The sequence below is a fragment of the Staurois parvus genome, unplaced genomic scaffold (assembly GCF_062004578.1).
Source record: "Staurois parvus isolate SC_StPar_1 unplaced genomic scaffold, SC_StPar_1.0 ptg000077l, whole genome shotgun sequence".
Lineage (NCBI taxonomy): Eukaryota > Metazoa > Chordata > Amphibia > Anura > Ranidae > Staurois > Staurois parvus.
The window spans coordinates 4,908,269-4,935,091 of NW_028317873.1; the positions used below are offsets into that span (position 1 = coordinate 4,908,269).

Below are 26,823 nucleotides of genomic sequence, written 5' to 3' on the forward strand. Positions count from 1 at the left end.
GTAGGGGAGAAGGGCAGGGGTTGGGCACTGCGTTTGTTGCAGTTCTAGCCTCTCCTACCATTAAACCTCTTGCTGACTGCTGCCAGGAATACTCCCAGCATCTCAAGTGCCAGATCTGCATCTGAGCTGCCATCACATTGGTTTGATGACTGCCCGATTGATTTGCTTCCCAGTACCTCATCACCTAAGAGATACGTTTATCCCCACTTGCAGCCTGAAAACCAGATCATGTAGGACTGCATTGAGGAAAATCTGCAAAAGGGGTGAATTTGCCATTCAGCTTCTCCTGCTGGTGTAGGTTTCTTTTTGGTCAAAAAAAAAAAAAGGATGGCACCCTCAGGCAATGTATCGCTATCAAGGCCTGAATCGTATTACCATTCCCAACTAATGTACACACCTTTTGATCCCTTAACTCAGCGGTTCTCAACCTGGGGGTCGAACGACCATTTCCCAGGGGTCGCCTAAGACCATCGGAAAACACATATTTCCGATGGTCTTAGGAACCGAGACGCCGCTCCTGTCTCCGGCGATGTGTGGGCGGGATGATATGCTGCCCCTGTCACCGCCTCCTCGCCGCTGATTGGCCACCGGAACTGTAGCTCAGGAGAGGCACACAGGCGGCCAATCACCGGCGAGAAGGTGGAGCTTGGAGAGGAGGAGCCGAGCGGCAGCGCGCGGAGATCGAAGAAGATCGAGGGAGCTGCAGGAACGAGTGAAGAGAGAGGCCAGAGAAGGAAGACAGCTGACAGGTAAGTGCAAATTTTGCTGCTGCAGCCAGGTATGCTGCCTGTAGATGGGAGAGGGAGAGAGCGAGCCCAGGCTGGAGCAGGAGTCAGCAAGGTAAGTATCATTGGTGTCAGTGGGAGGGATAGTGCCCCATCATTTGTGTCACTAATACCAACGATGGGGCACTATTCCTCCCCCCACTGACACCAACGATGGGGCACTATTCCTCCCCCCACTGACACCAACGATGGGGCACTATTCCTCCCCCCACTGACACCAACGATGGGGCACTATTCCTCCCCCCACTGACACCAACGATGGGGCACTATTCCTCCCCCCACTGACACCAACGATGGGGCACTATTCCTCCCCCCACTGACACCAACGATGGGGCACTATTCCTCCCCCCACTGACACCAACGATGGGGCACTATTCCTCCCCCCACTGACACCAACGATGGGGCACTATTCCTCCCCCCACTGACACCAACGATGGGGCACTATTCCTCCCCCCACTGACGCCAACGATGGGGCACTATTCCTCCCCCCACTGACGCCAACGATGGGGCACTATTCCTCCCCCCACTGACGCCAACGATGGGGCACTATTCCTCCCCCCACTGACGCCAACGATGGGGCACTATTCCTCCCCCCACTGACGCCAACGATGGGGCACTATTCCTCCCCCCACTGACGCCAACGATGGGGCACTATTCCTCCCCCCACTGACGCCAACGATGGGGCACTATTCCTCCCCCCACTGACGCCAACGATGGGGCACTATTCCTCCCCCCACTGACGCCAACGATGGGGCACTATTCCTCCCCCCACTGACGCCAACGATGGGGCACTATTCCTCCCCCCACTGACGCCAACGATGGGGCACTATTCCTCCCCCCACTGACGCCAACGATGGGGCACTATTCCTCCCCCCACTGACGCCAACGATGGGGCACTATTCCTCCCCCCACTGACGCCAACGATGGGGCACTATTCCTCCCCCCACTGACGCCAACGATGGGGCACTATTCCTCCCCCCACTGACGCCAACGATGGGGCACTATTCCTCCCCCCACTGACGCCAACGATGGGGCACTATTCCTCCCCCCACTGACGCCAACGATGGGGCACTATTCCTCCCCCCACTGACGCCAACGATGGGGCACTATTCCTCCCCCCACTGACGCCAACGATGGGGCACTATTCCTCCCCCCACTGACGCCAACGATGGGGCACTATTCCTCCCCCCACTGACGCCAACGATGGGGCACTATTCCTCCCCCCACTGACGCCAACGATGGGGCACTATTCCTCCCCCCACTGACGCCAACGATGGGGCACTATTCCTCCCCCCACTGACGCCAACGATGGGGCACTATTCCTCCCCCCACTGACGCCAACGATGGGGCACTATTCCTCCCCCCACTGACGCCAACGATGGGGCACTATTCCTCCCCCCACTGACGCCAACGATGGGGCACTATTCCTCCCCCCACTGACGCCAACGATGGGGCACTATTCCTCCCCCCACTGACGCCAACGATGGGGCACTATTCCTCCCCCCACTGACGCCAACGATGGGGCACTATTCCTCCCCCCACTGACGCCAACGATGGGGCACTATTCCTCCCCCCACTGACGCCAACGATGGGGCACTATTCCTCCCCCCACTGACGCCAACGATGGGGCACTATTCCTCCCCCCACTGACGCCAACGATGGGGCACTATTCCTCCCCCCACTGACGCCAACGATGGGGCACTATTCCTCCCCCCACTGACGCCAACGATGGGGCACTATTCCTCCCCCCACTGACGCCAACGATGGGGCACTATTCCTCCCCCCACTGACGCCAACGATGGGGCACTATTCCTCCCCCCACTGACGCCAACGATGGGGCACTATTCCTCCCCCCACTGACGCCAACGATGGGGCACTATTCCTCCCCCCACTGACGCCAACGATGGGGCACTATTCCTCCCCCCACTGACGCCAACGATGGGGCACTATTCCTCCCCCCACTGACGCCAACGATGGGGCACTATTCCTCCCCCCACTGACGCCAACGATGGGGCACTATTCCTCCCCCCACTGACGCCAACGATGGGGCACTATTCCTCCCCCCACTGACGCCAACGATGGGGCACTATTCCTCCCCCCACTGACGCCAACGATGGGGCACTATTCCTCCCCCCACTGACGCCAACGATGGGGCACTATTCCTCCCCCCACTGACGCCAACGATGGGGCACTATTCCTCCCCCCACTGACGCCAACGATGGGGCACTATTCCTCCCCCCACTGACGCCAACGATGGGGCACTATTCCTCCCCCCACTGACGCCAACGATGGGGCACTATTCCTCCCCCCACTGACGCCAACGATGGGGCACTATTCCTCCCCCCACTGACGCCAACGATGGGGCACTATTCCTCCCCCCACTGACGCCAACGATGGGGCACTATTCCTCCCCCCACTGACGCCAACGATGGGGCACTATTCCTCCCCCCACTGACGCCAACGATGGGGCACTATTCCTCCCCCCACTGACGCCAACGATGGGGCACTATTCCTCCCCCCACTGACGCCAACGATGGGGCACTATTCCTCCCCCCACTGACGCCAACGATGGGGCACTATTCCTCCCCCCACTGACGCCAACGATGGGGCACTATTCCTCCCCCCACTGACGCCAACGATGGGGCACTATTCCTCCCCCCACTGACGCCAACGATGGGGCACTATTCCTCCCCCCACTGACGCCAACGATGGGGCACTATTCCTCCCCCCACTGACGCCAACGATGGGGCACTATTCCTCCCCCCACTGACGCCAACGATGGGGCACTATTCCTCCCCCCACTGACGCCAACGATGGGGCACTATTCCTCCCCCCACTGACGCCAACGATGGGGCACTATTCCTCCCCCCACTGACGCCAACGATGGGGCACTATTCCTCCCCCCACTGACGCCAACGATGGGGCACTATTCCTCCCCCCACTGACGCCAACGATGGGGCACTATTCCTCCCCCCACTGACGCCAACGATGGGGCACTATTCCTCCCCCCACTGACGCCAACGATGGGGCACTATTCCTCCCCCCACTGACGCCAACGATGGGGCACTATTCCTCCCCCCACTGACGCCAACGATGGGGCACTATTCCTCCCCCCACTGACGCCAACGATGGGGCACTATTCCTCCCCCCACTGACGCCAACGATGGGGCACTATTCCTCCCACTGACGCCAACGATGGGGCACTATTCCTCCCACTGACACCAACGATGGGGCACTATTCCTCCCACTGACACCAACGATGGGGCACTATTCCTCCCACTGACACCAACGATGGGGCACTATTCCTCCCACTGACACCAATGATGGGGCACTATTCCTCCCACTGACACCAATGATGGGGCACTATTCCTCTCACTGACACCAATGATGGGGCACTATTCCTCCCACTGACACCAACGATGGGGCACTATTCCTCCCACTGATACCAACGATGGGACACTATTCATCCCACTGACATCAGTGATGGGGCGCTAGTCCTCCCACTGCAAAATTACAGTTATGAAGTAGCAACGAAAATAATTTTATGGTTGAGGGTCACCACAACATGAGGAACTGTATTAAGGGGTCGCGGCATTAGAAAGGTTGAGAACCACTGCCTTAACTATTCAGCCACATATAGGAGGCCTGTACTTTATACAAGGTCAATCTCAGGTGGGCCCACAATTATGTTCAGATTTCTGAGGGGGACAATTAGAAGAAAGTCTTTAACACCAAAGATGGGCACTAGCATTACTTGGTAATGCCCCCTGGTGTACAAAATGTCTCTTCTGTCTTCCAGGTATTTGCTAATGATATTTTCTGTGTCTTCTTGGGCATGTTTCCAGCTGGGAAAACATTCTGATTTTTTACCCAGTCTTTGGAAAAGGGAAGTTGCTATAGGTGTGAAGGTGCATAGCCTAGGTAATTTCTCAGAACAGCAAGCAAACTGTACACAGTGGCAGTGCTGTTAACCCCCCCTCGTGCACCTGGTGCTCAGTAGCAGCGCTATTGAGGCCCCCCCCAATTGGTGATCAGTGGCAGTGGTTTTTGTTGCAACAGCACCCCGCCCATCCCCATACATTGTTCAGTGACAGTATTTTTAGACCCCACAGCACTAAATGAGCTGAATGGTCCTAACCTTATTCATCGCTCCTGCATTCTTCCTTTTGTCTGTGTGAATAGCCCCAAAGCTGCTTCATTTATTATTATTATTATTTTTACAGTATTGTATAGGTTTGCTCAGCACTGTACATTATAGTGGGGGACAGAACATGAGACAATACAGTAACAAAACAAAACATGAGGGGTTCAAGGGCCCTGCTCTTTCGAGCTTACAATCTAGGAGGGAGGGGATAGTGGTACAGGAGGAAGTGGCTGTGGGGGATGGAGTGGTAGGAGGAGTGGAGGAGATTGGCTGTTAGGTGAGGGTGGGGTAGGCTTCCCTGAAGAGATGGGTTTTCAGGTTGTGCCTAAAGGTGAGGAGTGTAGGTGACAGTCTGATGGATTGGGGTAGTGAGTTCCAGAGGATGGGGGGAAGTCCTGGAGAAGTCCTGCAGTCGGGCATGGGAGGTGGAGACCAGGGAGCTAGAAAGTAGGAGGTCTTGTGAGGAGCGAAGATTATGGGTAGGGTGGTATTTGGGTATTAGGTCGGTGAGGTAGTTTGGGGCAGCATTATGAATGGCCTTGTATGTCAGTGTTAGTAGTTTGAATTTAATGCGTTGGGCAATCGGAAGCCAGTGGAGGGAATGACAGAGGGGGGTGGCAGAAGCGGAGCGGTTGGTAAGGTGGATGAGTCTGGCCGCTGAGTTCAGGATAGACTGAAGCGGGGATAGCCTGCGATAAGGTAGGCCGGTGAGAAGGGAGTTGCAGTAGTCCAGACGTGAGATAATAAGGGAGTGAACGAGTAGTTTAGTAGTGTCTGGGGTTAGGAACTAACGTATTTTGGAGATCCGGCAGAGGTGGAGCCTGCATGAGTTTGGCAATGATTAGACATGGGTTTGGAAGGACAGGTCTGAGTCTAGAGTGACTTTGGCTTGTGGGGTGGGGCTGATGGTGGCGTTGTTGGTCGTGATGGAGGGGGGGGGGGGGGCACGGGTTGGGGGGAAAATCAGGAGCTCGGTTTTGGAAAGGTTCAATTTGAGGAAATGGAGCGACATCCAATCTGATATGTCGTTCAGTAGGTGGGTGATACGGGCGGAGACTGAAGGGGTGAAGCGAGGGGTGGAGAGGTAAATTTGCATGTCATCAGCGTAGAGGTGATAGTTGAAGCCGTGGGAGTGTATCAGTTTGCCGAGGGAGGAGGTGTAGATGGAGAAGAAAAGGGGCCCGAGGACAAAGCTTTGGGGGACCCCAACAGAGAGGGGGAGAGAGGGGGAGGTGGTAGGGTTATAGGCAACACTGAAGGAGCGTTGGGATAGATAGGAGGAGAGCCAGGAGGGAGCAGAGTCTCTGATGCCGAGGAAGTGTAGTTTATTAAGGAGGAGGGGGTGGTTGACTGTGTCGAAGGCCACGGAAAGGTCGAGGAGTAGGAGGACTAAGTAGTGGCCATTAGCTTTGGCGGTTAGCAGGTCATTATTGATTTTGAGTAGGGCGGTTTCGGTGGAGTGTAGGGGATCGAAGCCAGACTGTAGTGGATCGAGGGGGTTGTTGTCAGTGAGGTGGGCGCTTAGGCGATTATAGACTAAGCGCTCAAGGAGCTTGGAAGTGAGTGGCAGCAGGGAGATGGGTCTAAGGTTGTTCAGGTCAGTGGGGTCCAGGGAGGGTTTTTTGAGTATGGGGGTGATGTGCGAGTGCTTTAGGGGGGAGGGGAATGCTCCAGTAGAGAGGGAGAGATTGAAGATGTGGGTGAGCGAGCGTAGGATGGAGGAGGAGGGTGACCGGAGGAGTTGTGTGGGGACAGGGTCAAGGGGGCAAGTGGCGAGGCGAGCTTCTGAGAAGATCTTAGTGACCTCCTCAGTGGTAGCAAGGCTGAAGGAGCGGAGTGTTGGGGAGGTTATAGTGCGCGGGGCATTAGGTTTGGTGGGGGGTAGGGTGGTTGCGAGGTCAGAGGAGGGGAGAGTTGATGGGCTTATAGTGGGAGGGAGGCTAGGTGGAGAGGTAGGTTGAGCATTGGCGATGTCCTTACGGATTGCGTCGATCTTTTTTTGGAAGTGATTGGCACACTCGTGGGCGGTGAGTGAGGTACTGGGTGGGGGAGGGTGGGGAGAGAGTAGGGAGTTGAAAGTGGAGAAGAGCCGGCGAGGACAGGTGGAGAGGGTGTTGATGAGGGTTACGAAGTAGGCTTGTTTGGCGGCATGGAGGGAGGAGGAGTAGGTGAGGAAGGCAGATTTGTAGAGGGAGAACTCTTGAGGGGATTTGGTTTTGTGCCATAATCGTTCCAGCGCGCGACTGTGTCGTTTAAGATTTTTAGTTTGGTCGTTCTGCCAGGGTTGAAACGGTCGGGGTCTAATGCTATGTGTGGTTAGGGGTGCTAAGGAGTCTAAGGCAGCTGACAGTGAGTCGTTATACGCAGTAGTGGCCAGGTTAGGGCATGACAGTGGAAGGATACTGTCATACAGACGGTCAGCTGCATAGTGGAGAGGGGCCGGGTTCAGGTTGAGGAGGTTACGGCTGGTGATGGTTTGACGTTTAAAGCAATTTCATTGCTTAGCCAGTTGCAAGTCTCTGATGTCATCGTGTGAAATGAAAGACCAGCAGTCCTGCCTTGTATGGGAGGACAGCGGGGGCTCATACACATTTCAGAGCATTGGTCAGTGGAGGAGAGTGCTGGAACAGTAAGGAATACAGTAAGTATTTCTTACTTTTCCTTTCTGTCCTTGCCAAACAAGCATTTTACTTCTGCAGTGTGGAGAAAGTTCTTCCTCTTAAATGAGTAAAAGAGCATTTTAACTGTATCTGAAGATTTTGTTCATAATTGTAGCCATACTAAAGTGATTTTTACTCATCTGTCAGCCTTTAGAGGAACCATAGCACAAACTGGCCTAGTCTCAAAATCTCATTGTGGTAGACAGCTAAGGGATGGCGCATGCTCACAATGCTGTTACTGTTGAGTTTGTATTTTCTTAATCTTGTTCTTTTGTTATGCTGAAAAGTTTGCATATGCTTGGAGAATTGGTAATTTACAGTAAGTATGTACCAGCAGGCAAAGCACATTTATTTTGTTTCTTATGGGATTCATATTCAACTGTATGTCATAACAGAATGGCACAATCATAAAACAAAACATGGCAACAAGTACTGTAAATGAAATGACCCGTGTTCAAAAGTCTGCATACCCTTAGTTCTTAGTACTGTATATTGCCCCCTTTAGCATCAATGACAGCATGCAGTCTTTTGTAATAGTTGTCTATGAGGCCCTTAATTCTTGCAGGAGGTTTAGCTGCCCATTCGTTATGGCAAGATGCCTCCAAATCATGCAGAGTCTGGTCATCTTGTATGAACTGCACATTTGAGATCTCCCCAGAGTGTCTCAATGATATTAAAAGTCAGGAGACTTTCGTGGCCACTACAGAACCTTCACCTTTTTCTGCTGTAACTACTGGAGGATCAACTTGGTCTTGTGCTTAAGGTCAGTGTCATGCTGGAAAGTCTGAGAGCGTCCCACCAAGACCTGTACCAAGGCCAAACATTCCAGGGTATGTAAACTTTTGATCAAGGCCATTTGTATGATTTCTGTTATCATAATTTAAAAAGGAAACCTACAACAATGTGATAATAAATGGCTTCATATGATTACTAAAATTCTTAAATAATTTTTGGCATGATCAGTCATATTTTCATTATCACTGCCAAACTTTCACAATTTCTGCCTGGGTATGCAAATTTTTTAGGAAAACTGTATATGTATATTTAACGTATTTGTGTAGACATCCAAAATCAGACTACTGCTAGGCAATGCCATCTTGAGTTTGATGTTGGCAGCACCAGCAGACTTGAACATTGCAAATGGAAAAAAAAGAAAAACATTTTTTTTTTTTTTTTTTAATAAAAATGCTACAAGTAAGCATATAAAATACTTGATTTTTGTCTGCATTTACCTGACTTTTTGGTGACAGGATCCTTTTAATATATTATTGTGTTTATTTTAACAAAATGTTTGTTTATTTTTCTTTTCAGATATTTTGCTTTTGATTTCCATAAAGAATGCAGCAGAATGCGTTGGGACCGCTTGCAGATTTTGGTAGATCAAGTTGCTGAAATACAAGATGACTTTGGGTAGGTTACTTTTTACAAGCAAACACTGTGAACTAAATGAAATGCATGTTTCTTCACTTTCACTCCGGAAGATTTACCCCCTTCATGACCAGGCCATTTTTTGCTATACGGCGCTGCGATAACTGACCATTGTGTTGTCATGCAACACTGTACACAAATAAAATTTTTATCATATTTTCCACACAAATAGAACTTTCTTATGGTGATATTTGATCATCACTGGGTTTTATATTTCTTGCACTATAAATAGAAAAAAATTCAATGTTAAAAAAAAGAAAACAATTGCTATAAAACATATCCAATAAAAAATTTTTTTAGAAAATTGCCTTCATCACTTTAGGCCAAAATGTATTCTGCTACATGTCTTTGGTCAAAAATCCCAATAAATGTATATTTATTTGGTTTGCATGAAAATTATAGTGTCTACAAATGGCGGTATATATACTGGCATTTTTATTTATTTATATACTAGTAATGGCAGCGATCAGCAAGACTGTGATGGGTATTCTGACACTAACTGACATTGGGTGGGAACTAACTAACGTCCTGTGACATTTACAATGACATTAATACAGTGATCAGTGCTAATAAAAATCACTGACACTGTACTAATGGCACTGAGCAGGAATGGGTTAACATCTGGGGCGATCAAAGGGTTAACTGTACCCGCGTGGGTAGGGCAGCGCACACGCACCCCCTGCCTGGAAATGAAAAGTATATTTGTGATTTTGCGCAGAGCTCCCGCCCTGTAGTGGTAAAACCGAGACGTGATTATCCACATTAAATATATGTGCATATGTGTTTGCAGACACCTAGCCAGGAACCGGCATTGTAATAGGCTGAAACTCCACTCTGTGTGCATGCGCAGGAGTAATGTTAATATCTGGCTGGCTGATCAAGACAGCCAAAGATCCTGCACCCAGAATTAGGCGGGGAGTGAGTTTGGTGCCAGTGAGGAACCTTGCAGATATTGCATCATTAGAGAGGAAGGGCTGTATCCATAACACCCATTTTAGGTTAACGTGATATTAGTCTCTTGGATTGTAAGCTCCAAGGAGCAGGGCCCTCCTAACCCTCTTGTATTGCACTGTATCGTTGCTGTATTGTCTCCATTTATATTGTAAAGCGCTGAGCAAACTGGTGCTATCTAAATCCTGTATAATAATAATAATATTAAAGGCAATTTAAAAAAAAATTACAAATATGTCATACTTACCTGCTCTTTGCAGTGGTTTTGCACAGAGCAGCCCCAATCCTCCTCTTCTCTGGTCCCCTGACAACTCTCCTGGCTCCTTCCTCCTGCCAGGTGCCCCCAGAGTAAGCAGCTTGCTCTGGGGGCACCCAAGCAGGCTCTCTCCTGAGCCGCCGGTTCTCTTCATGTCTATTCACACACAGAGCCACAGCTTGGCCCCACCCCCTCTCTCTTCTCATTGGCTCACTGGCTATTTAACACCAATCAGCTAATGAGGAGAGCGAGTCCCCAGAAAGCCAAATCTCTCATTCACATCACTGGATCATGATTGGGCTCAGTTAAGTATTAGGGGTCTGAGGGGACTGCTGCACACAGAAGGTTTTTTTTTTACCTTCATGCATAGAATACATGAAGGTAAAAAACCTTGAGTCTTTACAACATCTTTCATTTCAAAAAGACCCAGTTATCATGAAGATATATAGACTGACAATCATATCTACAGGGCTTTAGAAATAAGCAGTCACCAAAAATATAATTGCCCCCACCTTCTGGAAATATAGCATTATTGAAGGTTACAGAGAATCTCAACTATTAAAAAAGGAATGAAAGAAGGCGCCACTGAGCGCAGATCATTATTATTTAATTGTAAACAAAGTTTTAAATGAACACTCACATTTTAAAAGATTGATTAAGGCACATCTGTAGTCCAATGCAATGGTATCCAGGAGCGGTTAGCATGTGCTGCAGGTGATTGGCGTCCAGTTTCTAGGTTGATCGATCAACTTGGTACATTCAGCCTGCCCAAACATGTCGGCCTTAATGCTTTGTAAAGGAGCCCTGTGTGGCGGAAATAACATTGTTACTTCACTGCGATCTGTAAAAAGACACTTTGTGGAGGATAAAGGTGGCAAGAAATGTTCTTAACCACTAGCCTACAGGACACTTATACCCCCTTCCTGCCCAGGCCAATTTCCAGCTTTCAGCGCTGTTGCACTTTGAATGACAATTGAGCAGTCATGCAACACTGTACCCATATGAAATTTTTATCATTTTTTTGTGACAGATAGAGCTTTATTTTGGTGGTATTTAATCACCTCCGGGTTTTTTATTTTTTCTTAAACCAAAAACCACAGAAAAATTTGAAAAAAAAAGTTTTTTCTTAGTTTTTGTTAAAATAATTTTTAAATTAGTGATTTTTCTCCTTCACTGATGTGCGCTAATGAGGCTGTAGTGATGGGCACTGATAGGTGGCACTGATGGGCACTGATGAGGCACTGGTAGGTGGCACTGATGGGCATTGACAGGCATCACTGAAAGGCAGCACTCATATATGGCACTGATAGGCGGCACTGACAGGCACTGTTAGGCGGCACAGATAGGCAGCACTGACGGGCACTGATAGGCGGCATTGATGCACACTGATAGGTGGCACTAACTGGCACTGATAGGTGGCACTGATAGGCGGCACTGACTGGCACTGTTAGGCGGCACTGATAGGCAGCAATGACGGGCACTGATAGGCAACACTGATGCACACAGATAGGCAGCACTAACTGGCACTGATAGGTGGCACTGACTGGCATTGATAGGTGGCACTGACTGGCACTGATAGGTGGCACTGACTGGCACTGATGGGTGACACTGAAAGGCAGCTCAGATGAGCACTGATATGTGGCATTGATGTGCACTGGTAGGCACTGAAATGTGGCACTGATGGGCACTGGCAGGTGGCATGGATGAGCACTGACAGCTGGCACTGATGGACACTGACAGGCGGCACTGCTGGGGCTACACAGATCATCAGGGCACACTGATCATCAGTGCTCTGATGATCTGTGTACATGTCCCCTCTGAGGGATGCCGATTACCGGCTCTCCTCTCTAGCTGTCGGAGCCGCGCATGCGCGGTTAGAATGGGAGGACGTCATATGACGTCCTCCCAGAACGAGAGAACCGCCTTGCGTCCGTCATTTTACTATACGGCGGGCGGGAGGCGGTTAAACACCAACCCCAATCTCAAACCTGAAAATATGTGAATACATGATACATTGGACCTGCACATAATCCAAGTGTACACCAACCCTTAGTCTGGAATCCTAACTCATTTCCTCAGTTGTGTTATAAGAGAATTTAATTGTGCTCTTTTTGCTTACCACATCTAAAGTCTTAATGGTTTTTATGCAAAATAAAATGTTAAGTTTAAATCATTTTCTCCCAAGTAATTATTGTCTCTTAGTTTGATTAATACCATTTGTACTTTGATGTTTTTGTTTCACAGCAGTTTGCAAGTGTTCTTCCAAAATACAGAGGTTTATCTCATCTTGAACTACTCACAGCTAAAACAATGTGTTCATTTTCTTTCTAGATCTCCAAAATGTACATCTCTTTAGATGTATTATTAATTATGTAAATGCTCTGCCTCTCATCCTTTTATCCATCTCCAAAGCATCTTTCTATTGCTTTGGCTTTTTGTAGGGTGAGAATCTTTGTGGTGGTTTACCCACTGATTTACTTCAGTAAACAATGTTTCAACATTTGTTTTAGGCTTCATTCACTTGGACATACAGTATCTGTACTTTCTGCATGAAATGTGGGTTCTTGCCAGCACAGCTAAGCAGAATATCCTGGATAAAATACATGCCTAAAGTAATCTATTTTAGACGCCTGTAGTTCTTCTAATGACTTATGTGCATGCATTTACATGTGTTTACTTGGTACTAACATTTATATGCATATGTGTGTAAAATATGCAGCTAAGCGCAGCACTCGTTTTCACTATGTTAACCATTTGACGCCTGGCCTATGGCTGAATGGCATCCTGAAAAATGTACTAGCTTTCCGGGAGGCCGCCAAATGGCGTCCTCCCGCACATGCACAGTTCGCGCGCTTGCAGAGCCGCGCAGCGGCGCGATTTGTCACCGGTCCTGTACCTTGGACACGGCCGATGACAGATCTGAGTATCGGCCCCGTTGCCGGTACCATGTGACCTGCTGTGACCAATCACAGCAGGTCACATGACAGTTGTATACAATGGATGGCTTCATTCATGCCATCCATTGTATACTAGTGTCTAGCTGTGAATGGTCACAGCTAATCACCTGCACATGTCATGTGATTAGCTGTGGCCAAATCACAGCTAAGCCCAAAAAAAAAAAAAAACCTAAATGAATCGATGTCATTCAGGTAAATGCTTGCTTATAGCAAAGTAATTCTTTGCTATAAGCAAATTGTGTAAAAAAAAAAATACTGATCACTTCGCGAAAGTAGTACAATGTTACTATGGTAACATTGTACTACTTTGGACATAGTGAAATATGAAAAAGAAATCTTAAAAAAAAGAAAAAAAATGTAATAAAAAATTTAAAATAATAAAAAAATTTAAAAAAAAAAATATATATATTTTTTTTACACTGTCACCTGTCAGTGTCCCTGTTCACCGCCATGCCAGTTATATGATGACGCTGTACTGCACTGGTGACAGTATGTAAAAAAAAAATAGTGAAATTTTTTTTATTTTTTCATTTTCCGAAAAATTATGACAAAAAAATACAACTTCAAAAAACTCGCCATTCCTCTTATGAAGTACGTCGGACTGTCTACTCTGCAAAAAGGGGTCATTTGGGGGATATCTGTACTGTTCTGACATTCTTGGACCTCAAGAAATTAGATTGGCTGTCAGTACTTCAGGATTGATCAATATTCAGATCTATACCATAGTTTGTGAACTCTATAACTTTCCTACAAACTAAATAATACATCCTAATTTGGGTTATTTTCACCAAAGACATGTAGCAGAATACATCTCGGCCTAAATTTATGAAGAACAATTATTTATTTGCAAACTTTTATAACAGAAACAAAGAAAAACGTGGCTTTTTTTTCAAAATTTTTGGTCTTTTTTTGGTAATTTAGCAAAAAATAAAAACCCCAGCGATGATAAAATACCACCAAAAGAAAGCTCTAGTTGTGTGAAGAAAATGATAACATTTTAGTTTGGGTACAATGTTGTATGACCGCGCAATTGTCATTCAAAGTGTGAGAGCGCTGAAACCTGAAAAATGGCCTGGGCAGGAAGGTGTAAAATTGCCCGGTATGGAATTGGTTAAATATGTGTATAGCTTTATTGTTTACTGTATTGCTGTGTCTAGATGCATACAAAAAATGATACTTTGTGCATCTAAACGTAGCATTTTAGACACTTGTGTGAATGAGCACTGATTTTCAATTCTGTTGTTGTAAACATTTGCACCTGGTATGCTGTCTAGTAACATTTCCTAATTGCTCACAGAACACATGGCATTGTATTACTTTTGTTTACAATCATCTCATTACATAAAAAAAAAAGATGGGGGCTTCAAGTGTTGATCCGTTCTTCTGAAAATGCTGGTGTTTGACCCTCTGGCTTTAGTATTTTGAATCAGTGACCTGCAACAAGCATACAACCTGTGAAGAATGGAGGTGTTTGGCAGTTCAAGGTTAATGGAGGATATTATTTGTGAACAGGTTGTCACAACCCTCTGGCACCGCAGGTGTATTAATGGTTTATTTAACACTGCACATAGCACTGAGTATGTCCACATGTGTCTTTTGACGTAAGGCTGGTACACATGTGCCAAATATCAACCAGTTCAACAGACATATTCAGCCAGTGTATATAGATAGCATCCTTTCCAAAAGAAGCCAATCTAGCACCTGGCTTCTGTTGAACAGGCATGCTGGAATGCTGGAAATCCTGATCAGTGTGTTCTGGTGGTGGGGGGGGGTGTGCCTTGTCAGAACACAATAACTTAGCGGGAGAGATCACCACACTAACGTCACATAGTACAGCAACCTGTCAGGTTTTTTTTTTTTTTTATTTCATTCAGCCTGCTGGGTTGGACAAAAAAAAAACGTAATGCGTGTACCTAGCATGAGAACAAGTCTTCTCTGGCTGTGTGAACAAAGTTATCAGACTGATAGCCAGGTAGCTGGGATTATACATTGTGTTAGTTGGATGTCATATAGTTACCTAGTTTGGTTGAAAAAAAGACACCAGTCCATCTAGATGTGTACCCCTGCATTAGAAACAAATGCTATTACATGATAATTGATGTGTTTTCCTGCAGTATATTACACAGTGAAGGTCAATATTGAAAATATCTGTGAAAATGGGAAAATGAATGCAGTAATGTGCACTAGAATTGTGTGGTACTGTGTGTAGGCTTTTTGGGGATTGTATTGCTTTATTCATGTATTTCTGTATCTGTTTTCCTTAAAGCTACTTTTTAGTGGACTCTGAAGGGAAAGTGTTATTGCAGCAAGATGGAGTATTCAGAAGCAACTGCATGGACTGCTTGGATCGTACGAATGTTATCCAGAGTCTCTTGGCACACCGCTCTCTTCAAGCACAATTACAAGTATGTCATTTGTCTTTTTCTTTTTTTCAGTTTCATTTTTAGAAAATTGTTCAAAGCAATGTAGAATATTAGTTAAGGAATTGCCAGAATGTCAAAGTGTCTACCGTACCTAATACACATGGGTTGTATGTAAGTGTTATGACATCATATATGGGTAACTTCTCATCGCAGGTATTGAAGCAAATTTGTATACTGTGATTGTCATTTCTCTTACCTAGCTGAGTATATTTTATCCTTGAAAAGCAACAATATTGCTATTTCAAAATATGATTGATGTAAGCAAAGCCTAAAAATGACTTTGCAACTTTTTATGTATTAAAATCTCATTGACATCGCATGCCTGATAGAAGGGGTTCTGTGTGCCCCTGAAACTTTTCAATTGTACTGCTGGGATGTGATCAGTTTGTTACATTTTTGGATGTTATTTTGAAGATCCATGGTGTGCTGGCGATATATGCTTTCACTATGGTAGTAGGGGACATTCCTGTATTCCAAAATCCTACTGATGAGTGGTTGGAAACCCTTTTAAGTTCTTGCTGGCAGACTCTGCCCTTTGTTCCAATCTGGCAGTGACTTTAGATTGCCAAACCATGGCAGAATAGTCAAAAGCCCTTATACAAGGTCTGTGGCAGTGGGTCCTTCACTGATAGAGCATGTGGAGAAAATGAATGGAGCTTTACACTTCAGCTGTGATGACCTGCTGGAAACAATTTAGCTTGCCTCCTGCATCAGCCTTTTGTCAATACAAATGCATGAAGCACTGTGGTTAGAGTGTTATTCTCTGGATCCTGTGTCCAAGGAACACCTGACCCACATGGTCTTCAAGGGACATTCTGCGCCAAGTTTCAGTCTTCTATTTGTTTGTATTTACATATAGTGATATGTCACCATTCTAATGAATACACGTTGGAGTGGTGTTTGGAACATCTATAAACCTATGTGGTTTTTAAATGTCATAGTTATCATCAAGATCTACGTGTTGTACTGTTGACTGTAAAATACAGTAAGTTAAATGATTGTATTATTATATTTTATATTGGAGGACTGCTGTTGGTATCCATAAAATCCTTTTCTTGGAGTCCATTGAGGAACACTGGTCCTGACCATCAGTGTTTTTGATTATGTTCTCAATACTGCTTTGCTTCAAAATGAAGGCTTGCTGGTAGTGAGGGGTTATCCTGGGCTGGCCTACAACTGTTTTTTTTTAGCAGCAGTATAATCTGAAGGTAAAAGACTTCCTATGTCCCTTATCTGAATTCAAGAAAACAATTTTATGAGTACCAAAATGCTTTTTTAATGTTTTTTTTTTTTTTTTTTTTTTTTTTTTGTATTTCAATAGTTTTTATTAGTTTTAAGCAGTATAAAACAGTTTTTTTTTTTTTTTTGCTTTTTTAATGTTTAACCAAAAGGTGATGTAACCTGCAAAAAAACTGAAATACCACTTTGAGCTTACTGGGATTTTTTTTATAACTTATTAACATTTGTGAAAGTTTTTTTAGCAAACTGCTATGGAAAATGTTATGTCTGTTGGTATTATTTACATTTATGAATATGTTTTTGCTTTTAATTTTAGTTCTGTTTACTGGGCAATGTCAGTTCTGTTTACTTAGCATTTTGCATTTTTCATTTGTTTCCTATTTTAGAGACTTGGTGTGCTGCATATTGGACAGAGAATTGAAGAGCAAGCACAGTTTGAAAAAATATACAAAAACGGTACATTTCCTACAAATTTTCATGTGGACAACAGTGTGAAGGCTTATTGTACCATATCATGCTTATACAGGTGTACTTCGGTTTACGAATGCCTCAGTTAACGTACTTTTTGGTTTCCGAATGAAAATCCATTGAAAATAATGCCTCGGTTTACAATTTGTTTACAAATTTTTTTTCGCAATACCAAGTGTATGTCGGTGACGATTTTTATATACAATTGCCGTCTTTTTTTTTCCTCTTCACTATAGCTCACAGAATTAGCTGCCACTTTCCCTGGAGCTAAAGGATACTTTGCTTTTTTTATCTCGGTAAACAAACTAAAAGGAACCATTTGTTTCTTTTAACACAGAGAAATGAACTAAAAGGAAACTTTCTTTCTTTTAGCTGGGGGGAAAGTGACAGCTGATTCTCTGGGCTAGAGTGAAGGAAAAAAATGCCGGTAATTACATTTAATAAACGGGCACTGACCTATAGTGTCAGCAACTTTTTTTTTACTTTTTTCTGACCTCTGAAACGGATTAATTGGTTTTTAACGCATTCCTATGGGAACCGCATTTCGGTTTACAAATTTTTCGCAATACCAAATGTCCCAGAGAATGCATTAAATTCATAAACCAAGGTACACCTGTATAGTAGAAATGGGATCTGTGCAAATTAGATGTGATTTCCTTTAACTTCTTGAGAATTTTGAACGTAAGAGATGCAACCTGAAAAAACTTCAACAAAGTTTTTAGGACACATTTCTTACTGTCTAGCTGCTTTTCCACTGCCACCACTCCCCTACCACTATTACCGGCAACTACTGGCTGTCAAAATACCAAAATGCATCTGCTCCTGTGTAAAATGACACTTGCAGATAGCAAGTGGCATTGCGTAAATACAATGTAACAAAGTGGTGTTTAATTTATATTTACTGTTTCATTCATAAGTAGATTTCAGCTGCATATGACATCACTTAAAGAAATCTTATGAGTTACTTTTTTTAACCACCTCCCGTCTGGCCATTGTATATAAACAGCTGTACGGTGGCAGTGCAGGGTCAGGTGGCCATTTATAAACGGCCTCCCCGCCCCCTGCTTGTACGCGCTCCCTGGGAGCGCGCAGCACCGCGATCCGGTGCACGCTGTGTCCTCTGGACACAGTGGAACATGGATCATCGGACGGGACCTCTGTGCGAGGTCCCGATCATGTGATCACTGATTGGCCAATCAGTGATCACATGCAGAGTAGTAAGCAAGATGTCACTTCTGACATCATTGCTTACTACGTGTGAAATCTGTGAATGATCACAGAGGTCACATTGTACAAAGCTATTCACAACAGCCTTGTACCATGTGACAAGCTGTAACCAATCGCATATAAAATATGTGCAGCGCTAATCAACAAATCAAATGGAGCAAGGTATAATAAATGTCCCCAATATCAAAAACCGTAAAAAAGTGACAGTCTATATGATGGAAATATAGTGAAATATGACTTCCCAGTGGTAAGGTAAGCATTACGCACTCACCAGAAGCGTAATTAAATTACACAGTGTGTATATCAACAGGAATCCCCTTCACAGGTATAGGTCTGGACTGGAACACAAGGTGATTCTCCCTCCAGGTAATAAGGATATGAGCCCTCAGAGGATGTGAGTAGATCCAGCTGGCCAGAGGTCCTTTTAAGGGATAGGTGGGTAGAGATGCCTGCTTACAGGTGCTTCCCTTTCGGTGGATACGGTGGACCAGAAACTGGATTGCAGCAGGGCTCTATGAATAATATAGCTCCCCTGGCACAGTCTCCTTGAAGTACAAGGCCTCTGCTCAGGCCTCCTCTCAGTAGCTGGTGAGTGCGTAATTCTTACCTTACGACTGGGAGCACCACCACTGGATTGAAGTCATATTTCACGATATTTCCATCATATAGACTGTCACTTATTTACGGTTTTTGATATTGGGGACAATTATCATACCTTGCTCCATTTGATTTGTTGATTAGCGCTGCACATATTTTATATGTATATGACGAGGTTTTTTTTGTTTCCATGGGTGTTCAGCTGCTTACTAAAAGAGCGCTCACTTTTATTGCTGTTTTTATTCTGTAACCAATCATAGCTCACACAGTAGTTCTCAATGGCTGCAAGGATGCAGCCAGAGAGAAGGAGAAATTATTGCTTTTACAGCCTTTATGAGTGTAAAAGCAATCAATGTAGAAAAAAAAAATCTTCATCACTGCCCACAAGTAGTACAGTGTCACCATGGTGACACTGTACTGCTAGGGTGACATTATGTAAAAAAAAAAAACCATAATAATATTAAAAAAAAAAAAAAATGTAAAAGTTTAAAAATTATAATTTTTGGTTATAAACTAATTTGGGTTTTTTGGGTTTTTTTTACTAAAAAGATAACGGAATACATTTTGGCTAAGATTTATGATGAAATATTATTTATTTGCAAAATTTTATACAAAAAACACTTTTTTTTTTCAAAATTTTTGGACTTTCATTTACATAGCAAAAAAAAATAAAAATTCCAGTCGTGAATAAATATCACCAAAATAAAGCTTAATCTGTCTCAAAAAAAATGCTTAAAAATTCATATTGGTACAGTGTTGCATGACCGCGCAATTGTCATTCAAAGTGTGATAGAGCTGAAAATTGGCCTGGACAGGAAGGGGGTGAAAGTGTCCAGACTGGAAGTGGTTAATTGTAATCCCTTATTATCCTCTAAGTCAACCATGAATAACTCCTTTCATCCCATCCTCCCTTAACAACTATTACATTTCTGGGGGGGGGGGGGGTTGTTTGTTTAAATTTTTTTACCAACAGTATATTTTCATTTTCATTCATTTTGTTTGTTACTTTTGTCAATGTTGCATAACAAGAAAATACACACAATAATAAAAAAAAAAAACTCCACACCTTTTTTCATATATTGTACCATAAAAATAATTTCTTATTCATACATCACAGGATACAGGGCAGTATTCACTAGGATAGGGTTATGTTGCCATTTTTAGGACACTGGCAAAACAAAGCTGCATGGACAGCTGAGTATAGCCCCTCTTACATCTAGTATCCCTTTTTCTGTTAGTGTTGTAGGAGAAAGAACATACTCCCTCTACTCTGAGAAAAGCTACCCTCTTTTATCAAGAATTTTCTTCAGTGGCTGTGGCGACCCTTCTTTTTAGCTTTCCAGAAAAGCTAATCCTAGGCATAGCCTTGGAGGCAGTACCTGGACCCCACCATGGAGAAGAATCTGGGCTGACCTTTATTGTTTCATCCATCACTAACCAAGGCACGTGCTGCAACACGATGAGGCAACCTCAGAGTGCTTTACAGGTCCAGGTCTGGCTATGGACCTCCCATCTCGTGAAAACCCTTTTCCTGAAGACCCTTTAGTGGTATGCTTACAGTGAGGGCAAAGAGTTTGAGAGGGGCATGTTGCTTTCTCCTCAATCTTCTATCTCGTAGGAGTGCACAGAAGGTTTTATCTGTGTTAAGCAATGGCCTCACACCCTTATGGAAGCATGTGTGTGCTAAAGGTTGCATTTCACATTCCTTAAGTGTTTAACTTGGTAGTGGCGGCCATGATTATTTGTGTTGCTCTCTAAAGGTTAATACCAATTATTTACATTTAGTGTCCTTTGCCAGCTCTGCACTGAACTTGCCTTTTACATGATCTTACTGCAATGCATACACCTTTTTTCTGCACCTGCAAAAGCAGGTTGCAGGCTCCCCGCTGCTGCTCTACAGCACCACTGCCATCCAGACTTTGGTGTTCTGCTACCTATGGTCACAATCAGCGGTTACATAGTTAGTCTGGCTGAAAAAAGACAAAAGTCCATCCAGTTAAACCAGTTTAAAAAAAAAAAAGTTATGATCCTATACGCACAGTTGATCCAGAGGAAGGCAAAAAAACCCCCAGCAAAGCATGATCTAATTTGCTCCTGCTGGGAGAACAAAATCCTTCCTGATCCCCCCCGTGAGGCAATCGGATATTAACCCACTTGCTCTAGCAGACTGGCCTGTGAGTACCCCAAGCTGGATTCTCTCAAGCACACGGGGCAGATACCAAGCACAGGGATCCACCTGGTCTGACCAACTTGCAGTTCAGGGCAGAGGGGGGGCTACAACCATCACCCTTAAGGACTCTGACTTGGATAGTGTGGGTCACTAGTGTGGATGATACCTTCCACCTGCTTAACTAGGGAGAATTTATGGAAAAAGACCACAGCCATGTTAGCTGTCTGACCAGATACACTGAAATTAATTTTAATGCGCAAAAACTCAATATAATACCCAATTGTTTGGTAAAATATAAAAGATGATGTTGCATCAAGTAAATAGATACCAAACATGTCAAAACTCAAAATTGTGTGTGCCTGTGAAATGGCAACAGTACCTAAAATTTTTTATAGATGGCTTTTTAAAAGCCTTTACAGGTTATTAGTGTAGAGTTAATTGTGAATGATGGCCACAGAATTATTTCCCTCACAGATGTTTGTAGCAATACCTCACACAAGTGGTGCAATCACTGTTTACATACATGTGCGGAACCTACTGTCATGTTTACATTTGCATGTATGCACTGGGGTTGCTTTTACATTTTTTAAATTATTTTAACTTTTTTTATGTAATTGTATTGCTATCACAAGGCGGCTAAGAAGATGGCTATGTAATAGCTTTGGGTAGGTGACAGGTACTGTTTATGGAGACATCAGGAGTCTAGTAGCTGCTGCCCTCTGCAGCAGCTAATTAAACATAGATAGTGCTTGATTTGCTGCTTCCCTGACTGTAGCATCCAGGGAATAACAGCTTTGAAACTGGGAGTGATTAAATTATCATTGTTTCCAGGTTACTTGGTCACAGAGGAGACCTGGGGAACAGGAGAGCCAGGGAACCACTGCAGACTGGGGAAGAGGGGGATTGGTGACCCTTCTCACCACTGTAAAGGTGATTGGGCAGCTGTGGAGCAGCCCATATTACTTTTACTGAACATCCAATCACCAGGTGTACAAAAAAAAAAGATGGCTGCAGATCTGAGCCTGTTACAACCACTTCTGTCATCAACAGTCAGTATGTGGTTAAGGCCCAAATGGACGAAGGGCATGCTTTGTGGTCCCAGCCTTTCAGCCCACTGCCATGTTTGTGAAACAGACCTTGGCCATATGGACCTTGGACCATTTGTTGGGCTCCTGATTTGGTTCTAAAGGAATGTGAGGTTTTTCAAACCACTGGAGCTCTTTCCTGAGGCCCTTCTCCACTTCATGGTAGACCAGGGGATGTTATTCACCAAAATTCCAGAATAGGCCTCCTGTCCACTCACTTGAGGAGGGACATTTGGCTGAAGTGTTGGTCTGTAAAACATCCGCGCTTGAAGCATCTCTTATGTATGCCTTTTATGGAGTGCCTCTTTAGTGCATCCATAGATGCTTATATCAAAGAAATCTATATGGTAAAGAGTACGCCTTTGCTTTAGAAAAATAACACTAGACCCCCTGGGAAGTATGTGTCCTCTGAGCCTGAGAGGCATTCCTTTCTTCCTTACAGGCCTCCTAGTCCTAAAACTAGGCAGCAGCTAGGCAAAACCTAGCTCCCAATTTCACTGAAAGCTCTAGACCCCCAAATCCATGAGCTCTCCTCCCAGTGAGCAGTTTCCCCCATTTATTCACATCCACACTACAACAGATAGACCTTCATGCTGCTCTAGAGCAACATCAATCTCAGGGGATCACAACCCTTATGCTTTAAAAAAAAAAAAAAAAAGTTTCAAGGTCAAGGGAAGCATATACCCTTTTCTAGACCTAAAGGTTCTCTACACCTTTCTTTGGGTGCACAAATTCTACATGGAATCTGCCAGGTCAGTCTTTGTTTCCCTTCATCACAGAGATTTCCTAGCTGTGGTAGACATCATGCTTATTTGCCTGTCCAAAAGTTCCCAGGAACTCCACATTTCCTGCATTTTGCTGTGGGTGAGCAACATTTCTAATATGTTTCCCTTCCTTTTGGCTTTTTCACTGTGCTTCAGGTCTTCACCAAGGTGCTGGGACCTGCACTAGTGCTGCTTCATTTTCAGGAAATCACAATAGTAGATTATCTCAGTGACATTCTTTTTCAGGAACATTTGGCACTGAGTCTGTCAGCCAATGCCCACTGAACCTTCCAGACTCTGAGGAGATTCAGGTGGATTCTAAATCTTCAGGAGTTGGCATAAGATCTGTCTCATTTCTTGCGGTATCTGGGCCTGATCTAGATACAACCCAGTCCACGGTGTTCCTGTCTTGGGAGAATTTCCTGGTTCTTTGTTCCCAGGTTCTGACACTGCAGTCCTGGCGTCAGCCTACCCTCTGCTTATGCATGAGGTTCCTGGACTTAATGGTGGCTTCACTCATGGCAGTTTCATATATGCAATTTTACTCCAGATTGCTGAAACTCAACATTCTCAAAGTGGGATGAGAAAGTACAGTCTCTGACTGTACCATTCGCTTGAGCAAGCGAGACCAAGCATCCCCTGACTTGGATGAGAAGCCCAGTTCTCTTCCAGTGATTGCTTGGCTCTCACTCCTTGGTGAGGGCATTTTTTTTTACAGGGCTTGCTCAGACCACCTTTCCCTTTGACTGTGGAATCACAGTCTGGTTCTGTTGGCTTATAGATAGAAAGAATCTCCTCCGCTCCAAGCATAGTTACTTCCGCTCTGGCCTCTCCTCTGGTTGCAAATGAATCAGGGAGCTGTCCACACTTCAACACAAGAACAAAACTCTCCTGTGCGGTTCTCAAGAAAATGTCCTTTTTGAGTCTATTATGGATATTCCTGACCACCCTCACTTGTGAGGTTGCCTTTCTCATTGCCATTACTTCATGATTACCTTTTCTTGCGCTACACAAAGACAGCGTTGTTGTTTTTTTTTATTATATCTTTTCTTGAACTTTCCATTGCAAAATAAAACAAAACAACCTTATACCTTACAATTCACATATACACAAATTCCATTTAAATTCTCCTATTCCCTTCCTGTCCATATCCTTAATCCTTCCTTCCATAAACCTCCCATTTTTTTTATCTTGAGCCAAGTGTCTTCCCTCACGCCTCCACTCGCCTTCCTTCATTCACCCCCAACGGATACTTAGTCTTATAGTCTGTGAACTTTACTTATACTCCCGCCACTTCCAGATATCCTTTGGATATTTTAAAGTCTACCCAACTACTCCACATTTTCCTATATTTTTCCATTTTGTCCTCCTCTATATGGTACAACTCTCATCCTGTTTATATATTCAACTCTATTTAACCAATCTTTTATTTTTGGGGGTTCTGAAGCTTGCCAGAACTTGGGAATAAGGCCTTTAGCCATGCTAATTAGAAAGTATAATACCCTGTTTCTGTATAGTATCAATGAAGACTCAAAGTTGTAAAATAAACACACACACGGGTCCTTCTGTATGATGTTCCCTAGTATCTCCTGGGTATATTGGATTATTTCCTGCCAGTACTCCTGTGTTTTAGGACATTCCCACCATATATGTGCCATTGTTCCCTTTTTTACGCAACCCCTCCAACATAACGGTGAAGCTTCTAGTTGTTGGTTATGTGCCATACTCGGTGTGATATACCATCCCTCCAAACATTTGTAAATCATTTCTACTGTGCTCATATTCATCGCCTCGTGAGTTAATTTGAATATTTTATTCCTTTGTTGCTCATTCAATTCTGTTCACAGCTCCTTTTCCCATTTCTCTAAGAACAGGATCAGCTCCCTCCATCTCAATAAGTATCTTATACATCCTAGAGGTAGCATGTTTTGGAACTCTGTTTACATTCAACAATCTTTCAAATGGATACAGATCCTTCAGAATCCTCAGTGGTTGTGGGAGCATTAAAACAAAATGACCTTATTGATAATACCGCCACTTGTTTAATGTGAAAAATAAGTCTTTTTTGCTCAATTCTGGAAAAGTGTGCAATTTCCTCTTTTGCATTATATCCTTCAAACGTGCATTTTTATCTTTAAACTATTTCCCGGAGATATTGTCCTTCCCCGGAGGGAAATACTCTGTTCCCACCAGGGAAATTAGTGTTGAATTATATTTCCATCCCTTTTAGTTGTGTATTATATCCCAGACTCTAAAAACTTTCTTTGTCAAAGAGCTAGTATTCAAGTCCAGTTCGCAGAAATTATGTGGTATCCAAATATTCTTCTCTAATTGTGCCTTACTCATATTCTCTTCCATATTTACCCAACACTTCCCTTGTGAATTATGTGTCCAATCTGCAATCCGTGATAATATCACCGATAAATATTATTTCCTAAAATTAGGCAGGTTTAATCCCTCGTTCTCTTTTGCCCTACAGCGTACCTCATACTTAATTCTCGATTTCTTATTTACCCATATAAACCTAAGTATCATCCTGTTTAATATCCCAAAGACCCTGGTAGATGTATTGGGAGCATGTGAAACTTATACAGAATTTTTGGTACTATCACCATCTTTACCAAATTTTTCGCAACCTATCCAAGACACCCCTCCATTTTGAAAGTCTCCCTAACTCATCCTTTATTTTGTTTATTAGTGGAATATAGTTTGCCTTGTATAGGCCTTTTATTGAAGGGGTTAACTTTATTTCCAGATAGTCTAGTTCTTTTTCTCTCCGTGTAAATGGAGAGTTTTTTTTTGTACAGTTTGCTTCTCTATCTTTGGGACATTGATATTCAGTATCTCTGACTTTGCGGGGTTTATTTTCACGTTTGATAACTCTCCATACCGTTTTAATAGTCTGATTAAATTAGGCAATGTTATTCTGGATTTACAATATAGAACAACATATCATCTGTGTACGCCGCCACCTTGTGCTCCATATCTCCTATCTTTATTCCTGTTATGTCTACACACTTTCTTACCATCACCAGCACTGGTTCCAGGGATATTACAAACCGCAAAGGAGAGAGTGGGCATCCCTGTCTAATACCATTATGCATTTTAAAGAACTGTGAGAGGGCTCCGTTGACCTTTACCACCGCTGACAGACCATTATAGAATCCTTTTATTCACTTTAACATTTTAGGCCCCAAACCTAATGCTTCTAATGTGTCTAACATAAATCCCCAGTCAACCCTGTCAAAAGCTTTTTCCACATCAATCGGCAGGAATATTGTTGACACTTTCTCTCTCTGCTTTTTGTAAAAGAAGCAACGATCTCAAGCCATTGTCCTTCCCTTCTCTGCCAGGAGTGAATCCCACCTGATCCTTGTGTATCCACTCCGGCATCAACTCCTGCAGCCTAGTTGCCAATACCTTAGCATATAGTTTTGTGTCGGTATTTAATAATGAATAAGATAGCAATAAAAGTGAGCGCTCTATGGGATAAGCTGCTAGACACTCAAGGAAACCAAATAAAGCCTTGTGAGAAATACATAAAAAATATATAGTGCAGCACTATAAATAAGGTGCAAATTATAATGCAAAGTATAATCCAAATGACTAAACGGACAATGGAGCAGTCAATATGTAAAAGGATTCTAAAGTATTATTAAACAAATGTTC

At 44.2% G+C, this 26,823-nt stretch overlaps 1 protein-coding gene across 1 annotated transcript in view; it reads left to right on the plus strand.

Annotated features, from left to right (window-relative positions):
* Window positions 1-26,823, plus strand: part of SACM1L (SAC1 like phosphatidylinositide phosphatase) — a 173,962-nt gene that overhangs the window by 114,615 nt on the left and 32,524 nt on the right. The window contains exons 13-15 of the mRNA XM_089669479.1: window positions 8,901-8,999; window positions 15,448-15,586; window positions 17,230-17,299. Of these exons, the coding sequence (XP_089525605.1) occupies window positions 8,901-8,999; window positions 15,448-15,586; window positions 17,230-17,299 (308 nt within the window). The remainder of the gene's footprint in view (window positions 1-8,900; window positions 9,000-15,447; window positions 15,587-17,229; window positions 17,300-26,823) is intronic.